The 24,505-nt window shown below is 46.8% G+C and overlaps 3 protein-coding genes across 7 annotated transcripts in view; 2 read left to right on the forward strand and 1 right to left on the reverse strand.

The window, feature by feature from the left end:
• Positions 1–3,304, forward strand: part of nAChRa4 (nicotinic acetylcholine receptor alpha 4 subunit) — a 95,745-nt gene extending 92,441 nt beyond the window's left edge. For 3 of the 4 annotated variants that reach the window (XM_031931566.2, XM_031931568.2, XM_031931567.2), the window contains 3 exons: positions 617–781; positions 854–1,121; positions 1,218–3,304. In XM_031931566.2, the coding sequence (XP_031787426.1) occupies positions 617–781; positions 854–1,121; positions 1,218–1,409 (625 nt within the window). In that variant the 3' untranslated portion in view covers positions 1,410–3,304. The remainder of the gene's footprint in view (positions 1–616; positions 782–853; positions 1,122–1,217) is intronic. The other variant, NM_001247975.1, reaches the window with a different exon arrangement.
• Positions 3,305–6,611: 3,307 nt separating this feature from the next.
• Positions 6,612–15,469, reverse strand: LOC100124279 (aminopeptidase N). The gene is made up of 16 exons (XM_001608153.6): positions 15,226–15,469; positions 13,428–13,624; positions 12,544–12,865; positions 12,243–12,459; positions 11,966–12,121; positions 11,412–11,904; positions 11,190–11,343; positions 11,012–11,093; positions 10,567–10,747; positions 10,149–10,386; positions 9,635–9,912; positions 9,384–9,559; positions 9,127–9,297; positions 8,905–9,045; positions 8,753–8,834; positions 6,612–8,674 (listed from the first exon to the last, which is right to left on the reverse strand). Exons 1-16 carry the CDS (start codon positions 15,272–15,274, stop codon positions 8,516–8,518), a joined length of 3,096 nt encoding a protein of 1,031 aa, XP_001608203.2. The 5' UTR covers positions 15,275–15,469; the 3' UTR covers positions 6,612–8,515.
• Positions 15,470–16,657: 1,188 nt separating this feature from the next.
• LOC100124280 (aminopeptidase N) lies at positions 16,658–24,407 on the forward strand. Of its 2 annotated transcripts, XM_001608154.6 has the most exons (16): positions 16,658–16,927; positions 17,036–17,121; positions 17,962–18,227; positions 18,296–18,493; positions 18,558–18,713; positions 18,794–19,123; positions 19,206–19,356; positions 19,724–19,850; positions 20,186–20,279; positions 20,636–20,692; positions 21,613–21,817; positions 21,991–22,207; positions 22,270–22,547; positions 22,627–22,826; positions 22,901–23,077; positions 23,189–24,407. In XM_001608154.6, the coding sequence occupies exons 2-16, from the start codon at positions 17,053–17,055 to the stop codon at positions 23,646–23,648; spliced, it is 2,985 nt and encodes a 994-aa protein (XP_001608204.2). In that variant the 5' UTR covers positions 16,658–16,927; positions 17,036–17,052; the 3' UTR covers positions 23,649–24,407. The 2 variants fall into 2 exon arrangements, with proteins under 2 accessions (XP_001608204.2, XP_008216015.1); XM_008217793.4 differs by lacking the exon at positions 20,636–20,692.
• Positions 24,408–24,505: the final 98 nt, after the last annotated feature.

Here is a 24,505-nt window from a genome sequence, read left to right on the forward strand (position 1 = left end):
TGAGAGTCATATAGAAAAGCTATCAATAGTCGATTTGGATTCAGTAAATATTCTGAATAAAAAACAATAATGGACTTGTGTCTTTTAGTTTTGCATTATGTACTTGTAGGCTGGAAGTACAACTTTTGAATTATTTTGAAAGCTTATTCGAGTAACGCGTTTCAAATGTTATATCGTCGTCGTCAGATACAGCAACAGCCGCGGTTATGACTGGAAATTTCCCCTTGCATGCATATAAGCGCGGGAAATTCGAAACAGAGAGCGAAGAGGCATCGACATCCCCGCCCATAGATACGGGCGCGCTGTATAGCTTCTCATGCAAATGGCAACTTTGAAAAAGTAGCAGACTTGCTTGCACTCGCGAGCTGCCCCTGTGATTTAGCGCCGGGAAATTTATCGAAAGTTCGAGGAAAAGGAGCGAGCTCGGAAATTCATGCATACATATATAGCTATCCGCCGCTCCGCGCGTTTGGAAGGTCTCCAATCTTGTGGGAATTTCCGCGTGGTCAGGGAGGCGCCGCAAACTTTCCGCCGGCGAATGCTTTTATTGGATTTCCTCCGACGGGAATGAAGCGAGCGTTTATCTTTTTTTTCTTCTCTATCTCTCCTCTCGCAGGTTCACGTCGACCAGAGCCCTCATGCGAGGTATGAGGGGCAGCAAGGACAAGTCCTTCTTCGACCCGTATCACACCTCGTGCCACGACGTCAGCGACGTGCACCTCACGCCATCCAAGAGGTTCCACAGTCGCGCCTCTTCCAAGGACGATCTCTCTCCCTCCAGGTGAGTGCACTCGTCGGAGTCCCGCTAGTCGCTCGATCGCGAACGCTCGATAACGCCTCGCTGGGCTTTCAGCCTGACGGACGGAGCCAGATTCGGCGGCAGCTGTCTGATACACGGCCCGAGTCTGCCGCGACTGCCGCTGCACGCCGACTGCGAGGACCTGCAGATCGGAGCCGGAGTTGACGTGGCCACCGCAGCTGCCCTCGACGGGTCCAAGAGCCCCGTGCTTCGGCCCAGCTCGACCTTCTCGCACTCCAAGTGCCCGCCCGAGATCCACAGGTCCTGCATCTGCGTGCGCTTCATCGCCGAGCACACGAAAATGCTCGAGGACTCGACCAAGGTTGGTAGAACTCGATCCATGTTGCGGTACACTCGTGGGTACGATGCTGGATACCGGTGATAAGCGAACGCGCTTGTGTGTGTCCGTATGCCGCAGGTGAAGGAGGACTGGAAGTACGTGGCGATGGTCCTCGACCGACTGTTCCTCTGGATCTTCACGCTGGCGGTGCTGGTCGGAACAGCCGGTATAATCCTCCAGGCGCCGACCCTCTACGACGACCGAGTTCCTATCGACAAGAAGTTCAGCGAGTACGCGACGACGACGGTCGTCAAGTGTCCGCCTCAATAGTCCATGCCTCCGCTCGAGTCCTACAATCCAACGAGGGACTAGACGAGCGGAGATCAAATCCATCATCGCTATCTCGATTATCCACTATTATTACATCACGACGGTTAATATCGACAGTATTTACACCAGAGCGATACCCAAGCCGACTATGTAGAGCCAAGTACCTGCACACAGCCCCGGGGTCCACTTTTTTCCCGCGTGATACGACGCACATTCACGGCGGAGACATAAGTACGCGGGGGGAGCATTGATCGCTTTCGTGCGTTGCTTTGAGGTGGGCAGTCTTCTCGATGTGGCTTCTTCCTTTATACTTTCGAGACATTGTTTGTTATATAGAGTTGATCGTTTGGTGATATATAGAACGTTGATGATTGTATTCGTTAGCGAATTGCCGTTAGCAATGTAGCTTCTATAAGTATAACATATAGTCTGTGGCCAGATGTACATATGAATATTGCAAATGAAATTTAATCCGAAATAATAGGAGCGACGTTTTTCAAGTATATATTGAAAGTTAAAAAAAGGATAACGTATTTAAACGTGTAAGAATTGTATTTAAAAGGGCGGTCATCTCAAAGAAACGCACGATGGACACGCGAGAGTGTAACTATATAGTGTAATAAACACGCTAAGCCAGTTGAAAATCTGTATGAAAAACAAGCGATTTGTTTGTTGCTCGATGTTACAGGGGATGCGCTACAGAGACTATACGTTATACAGATTTTCAATCGTTATAAAAGTTTTAAAAAGGTGAACGTATGTTGTAGAGAAAGCTTTTACGTTGCCCGCGATTGTCGCCGCCCATTCATTTCGTTGAGCCACGTTTATTTCTATGAATTTCGAAGAATTCTGCGAGGAAACGATTTTTCTGTTATCAACATGACGGGAATAACAGACTCAATAGGCGAGTTTCGAGAAATTGTATTTGCGCGTTCGAAAACTCCAGAGCAGTGTGTATTTTTGTATATGATACGTCGAAACGACAACGCACGAAATTTCTCGCAAGGTAAGGCGAAAACGGGCACATAAAATCCGAGCTGAGATCGTTTCCTCTTTCTCCTCTGTATAGTAGACGAGAAAAATCACACGTTTATATTGGGCGCGTCGCTGTGTAGACTTCCGTTGTAGGAATTTCCGCCCCCAATTTGTGCCAACGATATACGTTTCTTTTTTTTTTCTCTCTTTCTCTCTCTCTCTCTCTCTCTCTCTCTCTCTCTCTCTCAAATACACTCGCTATTTGACATAGCGAGAGACACGACGGTTCTACGTATACACAATAAGCGCTCAAGTTGAGAACCGTAATACAAAAGCTGCCATTATTATACATAAAACAGAGCTCGCGAAAAGGGCGCCACAGACGTAAGTTTTAACTGTACCATAAAACCACATAAGTATAACGCTCACCAAGGTGAGGCACTTACACTTCGAGTATTCGCACGAAATAATGTTTAGAGCTACAATGACATATTCTTATTATTATTACTATTATCATTCTTATTATTATTATTATCGCCATCAGCATTATAATATAACTTTTATTCATTATTATCGTTATTTCAACTGAGATTTATCGTTGTTACATATAGAATTCAGAGATCGTTTAATGCTTAGTTTGAGCGCTTGATTTTGATTTCCTCGAACTCTCTTCAATTTCGTTTTAAGGCCAAAGTAAATGAATTAAAAGAAAAGTTGGAAAAAAAACATTTATATTTTTCACGAGATATTTTAAACGAAACATTTGTAATGAAAAGAATAAAGTAAAACATAAAAAATGGCACAAGCAAACGAAAAGATGCGTGTATTTCATTGAACAATGAAAGACATGGATGCCTGTGTGGTTTTTACGCAAAAGAAAACCCGAGAACAAAAAAAAAGTAATTTTATCAGTCTTGAAATAACTTGCGCGTAACTCGTAACGAAATCGAGTCGTCCGCCGAGTGCAACTACGCCAATATATTTCGGGATCCTCGCGGGCGCACGTAGCACTGTACCGTCATATGAATAAAAAATGCATAAATTATATAGATTATATATTATACGAATATATATATATATATATATATATATATATATATATATATATATATATATAACATAGTATGTTTTGTATAATCGCTGCTCGGGCGCGACCTGCGAAAGGTAGATTTTTCTAGTGACTTAGCTTGCGTACACGTATCGTTTATTTATATCGTCGACATCGTGCCGAGATACGTTATGTAAAAAAGGGTGGCTTTACGCCGAACGTAAACGTAATGATACCAGCTGCGCAGGCTACACTTTATTTCTGTCCTAATTCTGTTACATTAATCGCAAAAAGAAGCCATCGCGGCCAACATTTTCCTTATCCGATACGCCATAAAAACACGGTGGCCATCTCCAGTGGGACGCACGAAATCGAGTATGAAAAGAAAACGCTCGCCCGACAAAAAATTTAATACTCCATATCGTTCGCAAAGGATCTGCATAAAGCCACCGGTTTACTGCATCGTTCGTACAGCAGGTATAAAAGGAATGTTCGCCAATTCGCTTGATACTACGCAGGGATGTAACCAAATTCGCCTCGAAAGTAAACACATAGCAAATCCGGATCGAAAGCTCCGCGCATTACATGTACAACGACCGTGTCAGAAACAATTTTCCCCGCGTGTGTAATAGTGACAAAATTTGGCTTCATCACTCGCAGCTTCCGGCGCAGGCGAATTCCGCTGCAACACTCGTGAAGAGCGTACTGCGCGATTTACAGCTCGGAAACTCGCTGCGCGAGGCACTGCGCCGAGATTGATACGGATGAAAATCGCTCAACTATTCGCGGTGCGCCCTATACGCACGTATACCCATCGATTTGGCCGCGAAGTTTCCGGCGGCGGCATTGATTCGCTGCTTTGTGCACTCCGTACACGCGTGCGATGCGACAGGCGAGATTAAATGTCTCGGATTGCAGTGTGTGCACTCGCGAAGTCTTCAAAGCGAAGTTTCGCGGCAAATAGAGCGAATATCGCTTGAATAAAAATTCCCGATATTTTTTAATTGTATAATGCGCATACATGGATCGAGAGTGCACTTAACAGGGACGCATACGCAGAGTTTGATAATTTATAGCCGGTGGATGAGAGGCCTCGAACCGGTAAATTCGCAGTAGATTAAGTGTTTGCAACGCAGATGAGGGAGAAAGAGAAAATATTTTAGAGCCGATGCATCCGCAGCCGAGAGAAGAAAATAGCCTGCGTTTACGAGTTACAGTAAGCAAATCAAAGCAGTCGTTAAAATAAACACCTCTCGCGCATTCATCTCACGCATCTCTGTTTGATTCTCTCGCTGCGAGCGTCCAGTATGTATAACCGATATTTTCGACAAAATAATCGTGTCTGGTTGTCGAATATCAACGCTCCGTACACGACTCTCTGTAATATAAAGTAACTGTCTATTACTCTATTACAAATAATTTCTTTTTTTCCGAGAGTCATTCGAGTGGGTCACTGGAAACACTTGACTGGAAATTCGCGATTCAAAATGTAAAAGTTGAAATTCGAAAATGCAACCGCACTCGGACGACTCTCGGGGAGAAAAGGGGAAAAGTCTTCTTGTATATTACTACATGTGTAAGTGGCGAGTCGACACGGGCTTCGCTGATACGTATATAAATTAACGCGTCGCTGCGCGCGTCCCGGCGAAAATTGGGATGTCGCGAAGCGCGCGTACGTACTCGTACATACATAACAATAATAATGAAGAGTATAAAGCATATGCAAATATAAACATAAACATAAAAATATAAAAAAAGAACACTAATATACTATGCATTGACAGACACATGTATAGATAAATATTTGACGGCGACACGAGCGCGTCGTTATTTTTCCGATAAAGCATTATAGTAGGATAAGGACGAGTAAAGCATACGAATTCTAAAGTCGATAGCTGTAGACACGAGCAGGGGCGAGTGCGCGCGCCATGACATTTTCGTGTACAGCGTGTCTTTGTATACATGTATATGTGTAGATTGGCCCAACGCGCGTTCTGTATCGCGCGCGCGCGGTTCTTCGATCCCCCGCTACCGCCGTTGTCGTCGTTGTGTTGTATAGTATTTCGTTCGTCGATGTGTGTAGAGAAAGAGAGAGAGAGCGAGTGAGAGCCGCCCCGTTGTTGTTCGCCGCAGTGCAGCTGCGAATAGCCGCGCGACCTCGGCAAACGCATAGGACCCGCCGCGCGATCTGTCCGCGACTCGCTTTAGCGCTTTTTGTCCTCGATTTTTGACAGAGCGAGCCCAGGCACGTGGATAAGGCAGTAACGAGGGTCGTTAAGGCGAGTCGTAAGTTTCGCGCAGCGGACGGAACTGTATGAGTTACGTGCGCGAGAGAGAGAGAATGTGTGTGTGTGCGAGCGAGAAAGTAATCCGCCCGGGCGCGTGGTAGTAATCGTAAAGATAATAATAGTCATAGCTCCTAGTAATAAATGGCCAGCAACAATAAAGATTAATAATAACAGTATAGCCGCGAGTATGACAAGCTGCGCAGCCAGTGTATACTATACATAATATTATATACTCCTATATACACGGAAATCCAGACCGGACGCGTGCCGTGTTCAGGCGAACGGGTCGTGTAAATATCACGCGTGTCTGCTGCGTCTGTCTGTGCGTGAATCGGTAATCGCGTATACGTAGCCTCCTCCCCCTTATACAACGACGCGTGTTTGCTGCGACGGCCTGGCGCAAAAGGGCAGAGATGCCGTGTCGCGATCGATTCCATAGCTTCGCCGTTTTACTGCCAGTCTATAAAAACGATACTTCGAGAGTGTTTCTTGGTTTATTCTTTTTTTTTCTGCCATATCCGCACGTGGATGAAAGCGACGTTCTCGTCGCTTTGGCGCGCGGAAAAAATCTGTAATATGTGCGGCCGATGCTTCGACGAGTAAATGGACGAGGAGTCGGTCTTCTCTTATATATACTTGTTAGGGCTCTGATGGAGATTCGGAGGGGACGGCGTAATTGGAAATGATTCGAGCGGGAAGCTTGGGACTTTTTTTACGGGGGAATGGGGATTCCTTGTATTTTTCTTTTTTGTGACCGATGCGCATGATTGACCTATGCGCGAAGGGACCGTGTGTATTACGGGCTTTTTACGCGCGTGGGTGTAATAAAAGTTTCCCTACTCTTGTTTTAACTAGTGCTTGATTCGAATTCTGAATTTATCAAACCCTCGGTTCAACTCAATATTATTTTATTACTCATAAGTATAACGACGATAAAAGCTTGCGATTATATAAATAACTGATGATTATAGGCAGGTAAATGACATTATACATTACAACAAAATTAACGCGTTAACAACCAACAAAACAACCAGCAAAATAGCTCTGGAGAAATTTCCAAGCCGTACAATAGTTTCTGAGATATCCCTTTCTGTTCGAAAGACTCGTAAAGAACGTGGGAAAGAAAACGCACATTATTTTTCACTTTAAAAGAAAGTTGTCGCGCGAAAGGTAAAATTACAAGGGCTCACGGGGAGCGAAAAAAGAATTTTAAATGAAAAATCTTAACGGCGTATGTACGACTTTCCTTACTTTTAAAAGCGAGACGCTGTGGAGTTTTTTTGAAATTTTAAAATAACGAATCAAATAAAACTTTTAACATTTTTCAGACTTTAACGGCCATCAACAGCTAATGAAAACTAACCAATAAACATGTAAAAGGCAAGTTATTGTCTATTTTAAGTAATGAAAGCGCTTGCGTCGTTCAATACTTTACAAAATACGGCCCGCCAAGCTCGACAGCGTGGCAAATACATAAGTACACAGTAGGCAGTTGTAAATAACGTGTAAATAATACCTGAAATCGGTATTTTCACGAGTGAAGACATTCGTCGGATATACAGAGGCGGGATGAACTTTGTAACGCGCGCTGCCTCGTTCGCGATATCGTTTTATTGTAAAAATATATGTGATATCTTGCGCTCATATTCGTAGCTCGGATATACTCGCACGGACTTTTCGTACATAGTTCGAGTGAAAAATGAGAGGTGTAAAATTCTGTTCACCGACATTTTTTACTCGGATCATTGTAACGTGCGGTGGTCATTGTAACACGTTGAACATTGTAACAGCTGAGGGCGATGGAAGTAAAGAATAACAAATTATTAACTTAACGATAGATATGTAGATAAGCGCTCGCTTTACCTATAGCTATAATTATTATATATACACTCACATTGTTACAATATTATTATCATTATACAACTATTAATTATATTATCTAAATCTAACGACGATTATGCTATACTGAATTCTACCATAAAACGGTCGCGTGTTTACACCCAAAAGTGAGAAAGTGATAAAGAGAATGTGAGGGAGAGAGATCATCCACAACGCATTTCCGCATCGATGCGTGCGCGCAGTGTGACCGAATTGATTCGACGCACTATGACGCTCGATTATCGACGATTTCCGCGCGATACACACTTGTAATTATATGCATGTATAAATAATATGATTTTCGTCGATGTGTGCGAGAGCGTATTGAATACTAAGAACATATATATTATTATGAAGCGAAGAAAAATTAAGAAACAAGACGAGGAGGCGAAAAAACGCGTTATTACTGTACGTTTATTGCTACGCCCTCGTGCGTGTGTTGATACACGATATATTGGTCGCATCGCGTTTCTTTTCCATATTGTCATTGTAGCGCATAAAATAATAACAATACTAAAAATAACAATGATATTAATAACATAATAAAATAACAATAACGATATTAATTAACAAAAGAAAATAAGAGCAGAGAAATAAGGGTGGAGATTAAACGATAGTCGATTAAGGTAAGCAATGAATAATTATGTGATCGTTATAGATACGGTTCTTATGTGTAATCGTATAAAGGTTTGTTAAATATGTACTATTATCATATGACGGGCGTCGTTCTAGGAAATAAGCGAAACGAGAACTTGTTGCTTGGTTTTATAATTATGCTTGAAAAAAGCATTCGAAGAAATAAAAATTGTTGTGGTAGAACATATTGTCTCTTGCAACTTTTATTGTATCCGCAGCTCTCTCCTTGTATATACCATTGTTCATCCGTGTATACCAGAGCATCAGCGAAAGAAACACGACTACACGGTCGAGTTGGCGTGATTCTTGAGCCATCTCTGGATGCTGCCGGACGACTCTTTCAGTCTGAAGATCCAAGAGGAAGCCTTCATCTCGTTCAGAGCCACCCAGTGGCCCATCAGCTTCAGGCTCTCGATGTTCACGTCCCGGAAGGTGTTGAACTATGCACGGGAACGGAATGTTTAATTAGTTTTCCAAGACTATAAGCGATCTCGTTGCTGCACAAAAGAAACAAGTACCTCGTTCAAGTCGCGCTCGGTGAAGAGCAAACTCGTCGAGGCCTCGACGAAGGCTTTCATCGTCCAGTACGAGTTGGAGAATCTGTTAATTTTTCAGAAATTCATTAATCGCGCTGTCACTTGCAAGCTAGGATAATTAATTTTTCTCTCACCTCTTCACAATCTCCTTCCAGTTTTCTTGAACGAATCTACGAGCGGCTTGGGCGGCGGCTGGATTCTGCGTGTAGGATTGGAGTATCACCTTGATGTCGTTGTCCTCGTACTTGTCGCTCTCGAGGATTTCGTTGAGGATCCTGTGCGCCAATAAAATTACATGGAAGATAATATTTTAAATTGTTGTTTGTATTTTAAATATCGCACGCGTCTCTGCTCACTTTTGCAAAATCCAGGGCGTTTGGAAGCAGCCGAGAGCCGAGAGCAATCGATCCTTCTCCTCTCTGTCCTTGGACTCCTCGAATTTCTTCATCAGGTAGGACAACTCTTCCTTGCCACCGTGTTGAGCTCCGCCGACGCAGTAGACCGTCTCGCGGACGTGGCTCGCCAGTCTGAATCATAATACGTCACACGTGGATCACGGAGTACTGCAGTCTGCTGTGAAAATCGTCAATCAAACGATAAGAGAGTCACTCACGTGTTCTCCTTGTTGTTCTTGAATACGTCCTCCCACTTGGTCTTGGCCCAGCTCGTGCACTTTTGGTGCTCGAACATACAGGCCAAGCGCATGGCCAGCATCGCCAGCTGCGATCCTTCCTCGATCTTCGGCTCCATCTCGTCGAAGAGCTTCGCAACGAGCCTCCTCATAAAGTCCTGCGATGAAAAAACATTGGTAAGTGTAAACTTTCGCTAAATAACCAATTTGTAAAGGTAAAAATGTATTCTCACCTGAAAGTTGGGGTAGGCCGGCGTCTCGTACAGGGCAAAATCGAGTTCCATGGCGTGTCTGGCAAGAGCAGCCCAGGGCGCGTAGCTTCGCTCGCTGGGCCCAAGATAGTCGAGAAGCTCGAGTGCCGTGTCGTAGGAGAGGCTGCCCTGTCGGGCGATGCTGAGCGCGTCGTCGATGAGCGAGGCTCTCGTCGCCACCGGGAAGTCCTCGTGCTTGTCTCTCAGCGCCGAGGTCAGCGCTCGCCAGGTCGTCTCGTCGTAATTGACGCGGTAGTAACCTGAGAGCGAGAGGATAATTTTTTTTTCTCTAAAAACATAATAATAATATAATACGCTGGTATATTGCGCTACAAGTTGCACTTTGGCGCGCAATAGCCGTGGGCGCTCGGCAGGAAAGGCTCGTTAGCTCAGGCAGTTAGCCGCGCGTCAAGTGCCGATTATCGGACCCTCTATTTCGCAGCTCGTTTATATCAATGATTATTCACGCGAGAGACAGAGACATTATTTATCGAACCGGTTCTATTGACGTTGACGACGATCCAGGACGCGTTGCCGCTCGAGTCGACGTTGGCGAGAGTCATCTCCTCATTGCCCTTGAGCCAGGCGACCGACGGCTCGGTCCAGTTGCCATCGGCGACGGTCACGTACGTCAGCGGCACCCACCACAGAGCCGTGTCCTCGTCGATCTTCGCCCCCTCCTCCTCCTCCTCCTCGTCCTCGTCTCGGGGCACGTCGTCGAAATTGAACTTGGTCTGTTATATTGTTATTTTTCGAATGATTAGATGAAATTCTATCGAATATCGCTCTCGCGCTGATCGAGGAATGTCGTCGGCGAGCAGCCGCGGCTTTTAGCGTGCTTTTTACGACCCGTAAACCGCGACTATTCGCGACGCCTCGAGGCGCGCGGGAGATATAGAAATTGGCTGGTATACCTGACGGACGGCGACAGTGCCGTTGTCGCGGAGCCACGTGACGTTGACGAGAGGGTAGCCGGGCTTCCTCGTCCAGTCGGCGAACGCCTCGTTCAGCTTGATCGTCTTGGAGTCGAGCTCGATCGTCGTGTTGCCCGCGAGCGAGCGCAGAAACTCCGCGGAGTCTGTGCTCTCGTAGCTCCTGGTGTGTCCCGACGGAAAGAAAAAAGTCGTTACAGGGGTACGCTGTAAGGTCGGCTCTGATTATCGCTCGTCCTGCTTTTCGAATATCGCGCCAATTATGTTATGTTCGTGTAACGAGGGGGATTTTTCGAAAATCCCGCGACATCCCCTCGCAATGGCCAATTAAAGCGACTTTTTCGCAGCAGCCGGGAGCATTACTCAGAGCTGACGTTTTTTGCGAAAGAAGAGAAGAAGAAGAGAGTAAAAAAAGGATTGCACCCACCACCGGCGGAGGAAGTCGACGTAGCCAGTCCTGAAGACCTGCTCGCTCAAGATGCCATGCAACATTCTTATTAGGCATGCACCTACGGGCGGACAACGTTACAGTACACGTTACATATCATCACTCAACGCGTGAAAAATCAATGCGATACACAATGCGATACACAAGCCGAGCTCACCCTTGCTGTAATTGTCCTCCAAGTCGAAGGCCTCGACGCGGGTGCGATTGACCTTGGCCTCGAGAGCCTTGGAGACCTTGTAGCCGTCGTTCTCCATCGCCTCCATCTGCACGTCTATGAGGAAGTCGTCGGACGCCCCGAGGCTCTGGTCGATCTGCGCTGTCGAAACGAGCTCTCGTTGCAAGTTACGTACTCAAGCAAAGAACTACGGCGATAACTTGCCTTGTCGAGCAGGACCTGCTGGAGGTAGCGGGTGGATCCCTCGGCGAACCAGGCGTCGGTCCAGTTCTTCGCGTCGACCAGGCCCCCCAGCCACTGCTGTCCCACGAGTCCGATGAGATTCAGCAGAGCCTCGGCTCGACTCTGCGCGGGACTGTTGGCCGCGACGTGGAACAGCGAGTCCCTGACGACGATCAAACCGGGCGCCGAGATGCCCTCGAAATCGATCGGTAGCGCCAGTAGGTCAAGCTTGTCGCTGGGCAACGAGACTCCTTGGAAGAGCTCGGCGAAGGCCGAGAGCACCCGGTCGAGCTTGTCGCGGAGGTAGTACTCCTGGGACTTGCGCCCGGGGTCAGCCCAGTAGGTCAGGGATTGCTGCTCGGTGATCGGCACCTGGCCGAGGGACTCGATTTCGGCGCCGATCACGAAGGCCAGATTGTGCGCCGATATCCGACGAGTCTCCCCGAAGGCCGCGGACGTCTGGTTCTCCGTGCCGCTGAAAAGCGCAATGTCAAGTTCATAACTCTATAGATAACTTTTTTTTATGTATAACTCACGAGTCGCTGGAATTCATCAGGGCCGTGTTGGAGAAGACTCGGCTGTCGCGCGGATGCTCGAGCGTCAAGACAAAGTTCGCCTTCAATTTCGCCTCGTCGAGCGTCGGGAAGAGTCGAGGCGCGTTGACGGGCTTCAGCCTCGACACTAAGAGCAGCCTGTGTATACACACATAGCGCACGCGGAAAGGGGGCATTAGAAAATGGAAGTGACAGCTCTCGTGCAAAGTGCTCTCACTCTATCTATATGTATAAATGTATAGAGAAAATGCGTCTCTACCTCTCCTCGTCGTTCTTCCTGAAATTCTCCACGAAGATGACCCTGCCGTCGAGGCTCGCCTCGTACTCGATCTCGAGCGAGTAGTTCCCGTCGGCCAGAGCCTTCTCGAGGAAAATCACGTAAAGGCCGCCGAGCTCGTCGCTTTTGTTGCCGGCGATCTTGAGCTCCGTTACGAAACTCGGCTCTTCCGCCAGACGCAGCTGCTCCAGTCGCGTCTCTGTCTCGCAATGTTCGAGCGTTCTCTCACTGTATATGCTTACACAACAATCGATCGACGATATTTAACGATTATTCAACATACCGTTAGCATCGCGTTTGCTTCGTATGCGCAGGTCGCCATCCTCGTCGTCCTTCTTCGTGGAATTGTTCTCGCCGAGAACGACGACCCGGTGGCTCTCGATCGTCAGGTGCCTCGAGTTGAGCACCAGCTGACTGGTGGGCTCGCCGCTGCCGATGTGCGTGAACTCAATGACGACTCGTCCCTTGAGCTTGACTCGATCCCTGTCCAAGTCCGGAATCGGTATCAGCTCGATTCGGTAGCGCTGGGGTTTTATGCTCGGCGCCAGCACGTACTTCTCCGGAGTCTCTTCCTCTTTCGAGAGAATCGTTAGCGCGTCGGGTGTCTGGAAGGAGGAGGCGATTTTTTAAAAGAACGCAAAGGAACGCCAAGGGATTGCATGTAAGGAATTTCTTGAAAAATCTGCCGTTCGATTATTTGGTTTTGCAGTGAGCGAAAAATTGAATGAACTCGAAAACACTGAAAAATCAACTTTTCAGCTATGTTATACCGTCTATTTGACGAAGCAGAGATTGAAGTAACGCTCTTTTTTTTTATAGCATTTTATCATCGCACTTGGAAATGATATTTTGCCCGTTCGTGACGTAATGGAAAGCAATAACAGGCATTACTGTTAACTACGTGTAGTAAGTTTAAATTGCCAAGTATCAGAACTTTAAATTAAGCTCCGGTTCGACGAAAATGATGAATGAACACTTGGAATCACTTCATATATTCGGTATTTTTTGATGACTTTTGAACTAGCGTGCTCAATAATCGATAGTGAGCTGAATAATCGAACGACATCTATTTTTGTCTCTCAAAATCTCCTCACACACGGCTACGACCTCATGAATGAAGCGAGCGCATATCCGAGCGGTATAGCCAGTACATAACACAATACTCACATCCTTATCCGACTGCGATCCGAGGTAGTTGACAATGAACGCGGCGGCAATAGCGACCGCCAGGAGGAAAACGAAGGCAAAGGCGATCTTTCTGTAGGAGACGAAGCAGCCGCCCGTTCTTTCGTAACCTATGTCGTTCACGGTGAACTCTTGCCTATTGTTGCTGCGGTACGACTCCGGCGTCACCATTCCCGCAGCTGTTGGGGCATATTATTGTTCTATCATCATCATCCTATACTCTCAAGCTAACGCGCGTAAAATCACGAACGAGAGCAGCATCGGTTCCACATAATCGCAATTAGCTGTGTGATGTTCGTGTGCAGTCGCAAGTGTACACGCGCCTGAGAGTTAGCTACTTCCCGGCGGGCGATATGCACGTATGCGATGGGGGAAGGATGCGCTATACTGGCTCGTCTATCTGCGTTCGGCGATCGCTCGTCCGGAAGCGCGCCGTTGCGCTGACGTAGCCGTCTCTCTCTCTCTCGCTCTCTCTCTCTCGCTCTAGCTCGCGACAAGGTCGACTCGGCCTTATATTAATACTCATCCTCTGCTTAACGGTGCGCACGCCGATTTTTCGAGAGTTATACGCATCCGCCGACACGCGACGGGAAGTGGCGCTTTTCGTACTTTTCTATTTTTTTCCTCTTCCTATTCGAATTTCAAAACTCTCGACCTACTTTTCCATTCAGACGCGTTATACGTCGCGACGATAGGCCCGCCCGAGAAAAGCACACACGTCGCCGCGGCCGCGAGAGAGAGAGAGAGAGAGATTTCCTTTTTAATTTAACGCGCGTGCGAAATCAAAACTCCGGCTTATCGCGGCCGCAGCTGCGATAACGCGCGTAACTGCAGCGCGAGCGGGCTATGAAAAGGCTCTGAATCGCGCGCGCCTGATGCAGCTGTTTATTTCGCGATGGATCCGCCGGAGTTGCGTCATCCGCGCATAATCGAGCGGAGCTTCGCACGCGCGCGCGAGAATTATAAAAAATGATAAATCCTGCGCTTTCTTTCTGTGTGCTACTAAGCGAGAGGGTGAAGATAAAGAGCTGCTAGAGTATAGTATAGTATAGCGGGCGATTAATTAACGAAGCGAAATCGTGTGGGCTCTAATTGGACACACGAAGCTGTCGGCCAATATTTAACGCTCGTAAATGACTCGAGACACGATGGCACATCGGAGTCGCGTGATCCCTGCACACGTCGCTCCTCGATATATCCTATAACGAGAGCGAGAGAGATGGATGCAAGCGCAGCTCTATAAACCTCTCAATTTTTCTCTCAATTTTAATAATTCCTCGCGCGGCGCGGTGTATAGCGTAGATACGCGCAATTGCAGCCGTGAGCGCGCGCGGCACGGTGTTATTGCCGGGGGACAAATGAGCGCTTCCGACGTTCTCTAATAATGACGGTTTCGGTAACTGGCCGGAGAGCCGAAGGCCTGCGCGGCGTCGGTAAAGAAAAATCTTCGTCTATTCATTCATTCTACGCACGTATAATATGTATGTGCAAGCGCGGGTAACGACGAGGCTGGCCGATAAGCGCGCGCATTTGACTTTTAAAAATATTTCGTCTCCGCGGAGATGGAACAAAAAAAAAACAATAAGTCAGCTCGTCGGACATTAGCTAAGGAAACGTGTTTATTGTTAGCGGGAAAAATTATTGTCTCTCCGGCGAGCGTGCAAATAGAACTGTCGCGGAGTGCAGTCGTGTAACGATGACGAAATGCAAATTGGAATCTGCTAACAAAGTCGAAAATCGCGGCGCTAAATGGAACACGTATATAAAAATCGAATCTCACAGTGTCGTCGGCCGTCGTCAGCGTAGGTAACTACACTGCCCCGCCTCATGCTGGTGGCAGCCAAAAATCACAGCGATGTATAAATGCGGGCAAATATCCTCGGGCTGTTCCGAGAGCGCACTGCGGACACATACGCATACGACGCGCGCAACAACAACAACACAGCGCTACTGAGAGCAAAGAGCGCTACTGCGGCGCGACAGGTAAAGCGCAATTAGTACTTCCACCTGGCCGGTATAGCGAGGATATGCCTCCCACTTCTCTCCTCGGTTTTCTTCGCTGTTCGTTTTTTCTCTCGTCAGCGCGCGACTCGCGATTAAGACTCGACGTCTTTTCGGCCGAGAAGCTCTCCTCCTTTTCTTCGGGAGAGCTTTCTCAGGAAATCGCCGTTCCGAGAGCGAGAAAAACGATCGACGCGGTAATATGCTTGTTACTTAATTTAATGCGCGAGTTTATGGCGGTTTTACGATGAGCGCATTCGACTGCGATGATTCGAAATTCGTACGCGCGCACGCATTGTACATTTTCATCCTGAGCGCGCGCGGCCCGTTACGTCAGCCGATCTTCATCATCACATCTTTGAAAAAGCTGCCCATAGGCAGGAAGTCGAAATGCGCACGTGGCTCTCGACGAGAGATGACGTGCAATAATGCATATCTAGTTACGGCTCGGAAATTGATGCGCAGAGGCCCATTTTCGCGGATAATCTCTCGTATTCAGAGAGCCTACTTCCCCGAAGACTGCCCCACATATGCGCAAGAACGATAAATATTAAATATTTACGTGTCGCGGCACGATCGAAAAATCTTCCACGCGGCTAATCAGAGCTGGAACGAGCCTTTTACCATACGCGCATATGTATTATAGCGTACAGCGCGGCTGACACGCTTTTCAGCGGCACCAAGTGACAATTAGAGGGCAATGAGCGCCGAAGGTTGTCCGGACCAATGCTCTGATTATCTCTCGCTAACAACGCACCGGGCTGCTACGTGCATATATAGGTGTGCGTGGGCGATGTTTTCGATTTTCGAATAATAATACCGATGGTAAAAACAAGCCTATCTAGGGATACCTTTCCGCGAGCTCGACAAAAACACCCGCGATCACAGTATATATATATATATATATATATATATATATATATATATATATATATATATATATATGTATATATATATATATAGCGACTCACGCGCGCCGACATACCGATCAGAAAATCACGTAGGCATATCATAATGCCGCACATTGACGTCAAAGGGGCAGAGCTCACGCATAGAGACGCCCGTTTCTTCTCATCAGCCGTCGCATCCGGCTCTGATACACACCACACACTAGGAGAGCAAATGTAGGTGTATTACCCCTTTTGTGCCGCTGAATTGGATAACGAGCTGCGGACCTACATCGTTACAGCGGTTCTCTCTCTCTCTCTTAGTTCGAGAGCTGGATGGACGCGGATTGACTGCATCGGGGGGAGGGATCTCGGTGATATCCCGACAGGCGAGTGTTCGTCGCTTGACACCGATCATCATGATCTAAACTGTTCCCCCGCGCGGACGCGCCGCGTCCGCGCGCTTCGAAACTCCGAGGAGAGGTCGAAGGCAAAGGGACAGTGAGCGAGCGACTGCCAAGGATCGCGCATCGACGTTTTTTTTCGAATTCGAGACTGTGCTTTTTTTTCCCTCGAATAGCTAGCGCGTAGAGGGTGTGTATAGCGGCTCTGCTAGTGGGGGTCGAGCTTTGGCGCTTTTGATTCGATTTTTTTTTTATTTTGTCCCGTGGTAATTACAAAGTGAGGCTTTATTCTTCGCAGATTTCCAGGGCAGCAAGATGAGGCGATCCGCCTTAAAATTGGGGATTTCCATAATCCTGATAATCGCCATCGACGCTCTTCCGAAGGTGAGTTTGCTGCTGCTGAGCCATTGCTTGCAGAGCTGTTGGGAGTTCGATGTGCGTGCGGGAGAGATTTTATTTTATCATCAATGAGTGACTCGTTTTTCGAAATACATCTTTTGCTATGGACGTTTTGTAATTTTTTGTAATTAGTTAAAATAAAAGTGTGATTCTGACTACTAACTGCGACTTCCAAAAAATTCATGGAAGCAGTTTTTAATAGTAGAATAAAGAACTGCCCAGAAGTAATCTGATAAAGTAGAAATTGTCGTACTAAAATAAAGAAACATTATCTTCATTATTGCCATGCTCAATCCACCAATTGTAGATGCACGTTTGAACTATACCAAAGTGGAATAAAAAATCATAAGAATTGTTAACAATCTCTAGGACATATATTTAATAACTTTCAAAAACTAGTAGGGTCCGTTTCAGTGCACGCAGGCTTTTTAAATTAGAAACTTTTAGCTGATCGTAGGTACCGCAAATTAAGATCTCGGATGTACAAAAGATACCATCAAACGAATAAACTAAGCATAAATCCAACAAAGATAAAAGCCAATAAATCAAAATATAAACAGTAAAATATTCAACTCTAAGATTCGCGTAGATTATAGCATATTAACGCCGTTTATATGTTCGCCTATAAAATTCGAAATTTCTACCGGAGATTATGTTTACAACCGGTTTTCAATAAAGAGAACGAATGCCCGTGCTAGCCGCTTATGCCATGCGAAAGCTCGTTCCAAATCTATACGCGGCCCCAAATTAAGCGACCGACCAAGCGCCCAGATCAGCCCGAAATGAGCCGTTAATCACCAGATCGAATATTACGTATGTGCGCAGCAGAGGCACGAGCGCAGCGTCGACCTGAACGAGCAGCACAAGCTCGAGTCGGTATGCCTGTGCGACGACCTGCGACCTCAGAGCTACATCCTCGAGATCGAGCCGTTGATCCAGGAGGCCAAGTTCAAAGGTCGCGTGCGCATTAACGTCACCTGGACCGAGCGCGCCGACAAGATAAGCCTCCACGTACACCCGGACCTGCAGATATCCCACTCGAACGTCAAGGTCACTCGGCTCAACGACGTCATCGTAGCCGATGACAGCGCGTGAGTACACCAGTTCCGCGTAGTGGATCTTTGTGATATTATGCCGTAACATTCGTTCCCGTCGACAGCGAGGAGCCGAAAGCTCCGGCCCCGGTGAAGATCGCCAAGATCGAGCGCAACCCGCGCAAGCTGATGATCCACCTGGAGAAGTCGCTGAGGACCAACGTCACCTGCGAGATCGACATCACCTACATGGGCAACATCACGACCAACGACACGTCCGGCCTCTTCATGAACTACTACATGGACACGGCTGGCCAGAAGCAGTAAGACAATCATCCCATCCAAATTTTTATGCATCATCTTACCTTTAATTTTCCTTCCCAAAAGTACCTACGTGGCCACTTACCTGCGGCTCAACAACGCCCGCAAGATGTTCCCGAGCTTCGACGAGCTCCAGTACAAGACCAAGTTCCAGCTGGTGTTGACGCGACCGAAAAACACGACGGCGCTCTCCAACACCCCGATCGAGCGCAGCGTGCCAGTGTAAGAACTTTTTTCAAAACTCCCGCCATCCGATCTCCGACTCGAATTTCCGAATAATCGGACAACTGCTTTCATCGCAGATCCAGTGAGCAGGGGCTCGTGCAGGACCACTTCCAGCAGACACCGGACATGACGACCTACCAGCTGGCCTTCGTCATCTCGGATTTCGAGAGCATCAAGCCGACGAAGAAGGTCAACCCGGTCGACGGGCAGACTCTGGAGGTGCAGGTCTGGGGACGCAAGGAGTACCTCGAGGCTCTCAAGGACGTGCCCGACAAGATCGTCACCATCGTCAACTACCTGCAGGACTACTTCAACAGCTCCATCAAGCTGCCGAAGCTCGACGTCGTGGGCATGCCCATGTACACCGCGACCAAAGCCTCCGACAACTGGGGCCTCATGATTTTCAAGTGAGTTTGCAACATTCAATAGATGAAAAGAGCGCGGCAACCGTCCACGCTCGCACTGATACACGAATTCGATTTGCCGCAGGGAGGGCGAGCTGAGCAGTCCCCTAGTCTGGAACACGGCTTACGAGCTGACTTACCAGTGGATCGGTCAATACATCACTCCTTATCGCTGGATGGACGCCTCGGAGAACAAGGGCTTAAACTCATTCTTGGCCTCCATGACCACGATGGACGTAAGTGCTTGTCCATCGCGTAATACACTTTGGGAGGCGTGCGTACACCCGCGCGAGATTATGGGAAGGTCGCTTTGATAGATGACAGCTATTGGGGATCCGTAATACACGCGACTGCGTGGCCGTTTCCATATTTCACGGCTTCACTTCTGCAGTACGCGCACATGTGTTTACGTACAGTCTCTCTCTCTCTCTCTCTCTCTCTCTCTCTCTCTCTCTCTATCTGCCGGCGAAATTTAGTGCCGCCGCGGAAAGCGACGTCTGCTCTCGAAAGCTCGAGCTATTTATGGCCCGTAAATTGCACGCAGGAGAGCAGCGACAGTCTGACTGATATTTTTTAATTCTCCTCTTCTCTTTCGAATCGCAGATCAACCCGGACGAGCTGAAGGGCAAGTGGCCGATGAACATCCTCTACTCGCTGTACTACGGCTACGGGAAGACCTTCGGGGCCAACCGGGGCACCGGCATCATCCGCGACGCCAAATTCGCCAAGAGTGAGTACAATCTTTACGACTATTGCTGCACCGCGACGAAGAAAAACTTTTCCTCTCTCGATGAGAAATTGTTAGTAAACAATGGCTCGCGATTTGTTTCTGCCAGCGGCTCACGCATAGCTATTTATCACAGCCGCGGTTATCGCTGTGTGACGCGGCCGAGTCGCATTGTTGCACGCCTGAAGCGAGAAATGCAAATTTTTCGCGGAGACGGAGCATAGAAGCTGTTGGTTTAATTGCTGCGTTCTTCTCGCGGAGTTGTATTTCGAATGAGATGCTGATAAGCTATGATAATGGAAAAGAGTGCGGTCGTTATTCGAATCGTATGTTTTCAGTCGAGCTGGTCTTCCGGATGTTCTACTACATCCTCGGCAAGGATAATTTCAGGACCAGCATGAGACACCTGATCCAAACGCAGTCGAGTGCTAGGTAATTTATTTTTTATTCCTTTATTGCAGAAAACACGCGTCCCAAAAAGGTAAAACTATGTTGCCAGCATATTAATCTTACTCAAGGACTGGTGAACTTCTGTTATAAAATTAACCCACAATTAATACCTTGAAATTTATGATACTAATACTTTCCATAGTTAACGATACCAAATGAAATAACGGGAATTTTCGTTTACGTTTACTCCGTAACTTATATAGTTGAAAGTAAACAGAATATACTTTATTCTATTTTCAATACATCCGATATGCGCTTCATTTTATTTGATCATCAGTATTAAGCTTGTTGTAAATGTTTATTAATATTTACTCCCGATTGTTGCCATGTATCTTCAGAGCAGACTTCTCTGTCCTCGACTCTGTGAGCCACATAAGACACGATACAACTTTCAGGTATAAAACTTAATAAATCATTGATATACATTACGAATATGGTAGTTATTCCATAATAGTTTCTTGTGCGGCACGCCACATCCTTTGAAAGGCTTTAAATTTAGAAATTTATAATTTTCTCTGTTTTTGTTACATTAAGTGTTGTTATAGCTTTTAATTACATGTAGCGCTCTACCCATAACGCCATATTTTTCTGATCTTATATGTATCAAAAGATTGGGACTAATCAAGAAAAGTTGCAATCGTTGATCTATTCGCATCAACATTATTGTATACATTTATAATCATCTCTATACTTGTTCTACTCTTCATAAATCGAATAAAGATTTATTAGATTTTAAAATCATCAGCTATGCTCTCGCTTTTGCAAATCTTATTTCATTTATTTCAATGAAATCAATAATTTTAATCTAATATATAAATGTTATATAAATGTTAAGCATATGATCCAATAATAGATCTGGTCATCCAAGAACTTGTCAGTGATCGTTCTGTCTTTTATATTCTAGTTTAGAATGACGCAACTGTTTTTCTTTTTCAATTGATTGAACTCTGCTTTGATCTAAATAGTTTAAATTACTCATCTAATCCTCATTCATTCTCTATATTCCTTTTTCTGGCTAATTTAGTATTTGAGATGTTGCAAATTTCCTCAATTTTGGCTCAGATTTTATAATTAATTCAGTTAGAAAAAGTTATTCCTTTGGATAAATGATTTAGATACCCGTGTATTTTTTATCGCTGTATCTCCAGAATCCCTATCTGACCATAAACTTCGATATCGTTATTTGACAACGATTTGATATTCTTCTTCGGAAACATGCAATTTGTCTGAAAGCTTCGATCATCCCATTCGCGATGCGCTTAGCAAAGTTCATAGTCTGATACCGTTTCTCGTCGATATTTTCCCCGCATATTAGACCCGGGCTGACGAAGGGCCGCGACGCGAGATCCTTCACCCAGACCGACATCTACGACAGCATGAACTTCGTGGCGGACAAGAACAAATCCTTGCCCAAAGACTTGACCATCAACGAAGTGGCCGACACCTGGATAGACCAGGAGCGACTTCCCCTCGTCACCGTCACCCGCAATTACGACAACAACACCATCACCTTCAGCCAGGTAAGGCGTTCTATATACGTCACTCCTCTTCCTTCGGATCCTCTATTAGAGCTATAACTAGATTATCCCAGCCGTCTGCTGCTCCGGCTGCAATACCCGTCAAGCCGAACTTGCCCCGGCCAGATTAGTTGTAACGAACGTTCTTGTACACTTGTTTTTTTTTTCCTCAAAAGAAACCCTACGTGCGCGAGACGCGGAAAACTCCTCCGAGCTCCTGGGAAAGCTCGTACCGCTGGAACATACCTCTGGTGATGCAATCCCGTAACAAGTGGAACAACAGCGATTACACGCCGAAAGCTTGGCTGCTCAAAGGCAAGTCCAAGCAGGACCTCGCCATCCCCGACATCGAGGACAAGGAGAGCTTCATCGTCGTCAATCCCGAGGAGATCGGTAAGGCTGTAGCAGTGTGTTTATGGTGAATCGCTAACTGAACGAACGTCTATGCGTACCAGGTCTATTCCCGGTGAACTACGACTCGTGCAACTGGCAACTGCTGGCCGACTACCTGCGGGGCCCGAACTTCGAGACGATCCCGACCTTGACTCGCGCCAAATTGCTGCACGACTCGTGGAACCTCGCCTACGCCGACGAGCTCTGCTTCAAAATCGCCCTGAACATGACGCTCTTCCTCAAGCACGAGAAGAGCCACGTTGTCTGGGAGCCGTTCTTCACCATGATCGATCACATCGGCAGGCGCATCGAGGGCTCGCCTGTTTTCACCAAATTCGAGGTAATGTATCGATTCTCGTGGCAAAATTTATAACTAATTGGATTGAAATTAATTTCGAGCTTTCAACCAAACCATGCAGGCCTACTCGCGTTCGCTGTTGGAGCCGATGTACACGCAGCCCTGCGAGAACCTGCAGATCAGTGAGCCGTCGTGGAAGACGCACCTGAGAGGTCTGGCGAGATACTTCCTCTGCCGAGCCGGTTACGAGCCCTGCATCGCCAAGGCGCGCGAGCAGTTCAGCAAGTGGATGGCCGACAAGGAACCCGACAAGGGCAACCCGTTAGTTCCCTCTCGCAATCGTCATTTCTACACATCATACCCATAGTTTCTGCAATAATAAAATCCGTCCTCAGGGTCGCCAACGAGTTCATCTGTCCGGTCTTCAAGTGGGGCACCGACGAGGAGTGGGACTTTGGTCTGCAGCGCGTCATCAACTTCCCGAGGAACAGCCCCGAGAGGAAGCAGAGCGAGAGAACCTACCTTCTCAAGACCCTGGCCGGCTGTCCCAAGGACGCTGCCAAGATCCAAAAGTACGTCACACACACACACACACACACACACACACCCTCATGTACTCTTAGACAAGTTACTCGATTTCACAATAACGTACTCACGATAACGTATTGCCGATCGGTCGACAGGCTGTTGAACGTGGCGATAATCGAGCGCAACGGCAATTTCACCGACGCCGACATCCACCTGATCTTCACCATGCTGACGGGCAGCGCCAACGGCTACACGACCCTCTTCAAGTTCCTCGCCGAGCGCTGGGACACGGTGAAGCAGCGCTTCGAGGGCAAGAAGAACCTCTGGACGGGCATCGTCCAGTCGGCCACGGGCTTCTTCAACACCCAGGAGGGCTACGACCTCGTCTCCAAGCTCTACGCCGAGCGCAAGAGCGAGCTCGACGGCGCCGAGAACTTCGTCACCGAGGCCATGGAGAACATCAAGCAGGAGACCCGCTGGAGCGAGAAGAACCTGCCGGCCATCGATCAGTGGCTCACCGAGAACCTCGCCAGTCCCCAGCCCTTCGACAAGGACGCCCTGCAGTACTGGAAGACGGCCCTCGTGTGTCCCAGTACCACCGCTCCCGCCAGTTAATCGCTCGAGGCTCTGATGACGAGTCGAGGGCAAATCGTTTTCCTATGTAACTATATTGTAAAAACGAATTTATACAGAGATATGGCGTGGCCCAGGTTGCAGCCAAGTCCTTCTATTTCCAGTTATACCACACGTCTATGCTATGTCTCTATGTGTAAGTATTCCGACATGCGAATATTATAAACGCGTTGTACACCATTATGTAACGATAAAGCGCGCAATATGCAAACTATACGATAGAGAGGTAAATGTGTGATAGCATAAAACTACTGTAGCGTAGTCGGCAATATCATTATACTCTGAGGGGATCGTTGACAGGCGTTTGAAAAGTTCTACTTGAATTCGATCCATGAGATGATGGAATTTTAGAATAATATTATAATTTACAATCGGGTACTTGAACTTTTCAGACGACTCGACACATTTCCAGTGTATTCTAGATTTTTACGCTGTTGTTTATTAAGTTCGTTTTTTCTCCTCTTTACTCTCGTCATTTATAGTTGATATAATATACATTTTTTATTTCGAACTATAGGTAATATAATGTTAAACGTTTACGTATGAAAAGTACACACACACACACGCGCGCGCGCGCGCAAATGGCTGAACAACGGTTGAATACGTAGATTTACAACACTTACTGGCTAGATAGAGTTTACGTATCATGTTATTTATAAGTTTTCTGTATATTATCTGATATCAAATTACTGTGTAAGACAATTAGAACAATAAATAAAAACGGAAAAAATTTGAAAGTTCCTTAGACCTATACACTATTAGGCATGGTATGCTCCTGATTTAATAATCGTCAGCTCGTTCATTAAAATGCGAAAGTGTATTGATTATGCAAATTCTGC

The sequence above is a fragment of the Nasonia vitripennis genome, chromosome 5, assembly GCF_009193385.2.
Source record: "Nasonia vitripennis strain AsymCx chromosome 5, Nvit_psr_1.1, whole genome shotgun sequence".
Taxonomy (NCBI): domain Eukaryota; kingdom Metazoa; phylum Arthropoda; class Insecta; order Hymenoptera; family Pteromalidae; genus Nasonia; species Nasonia vitripennis.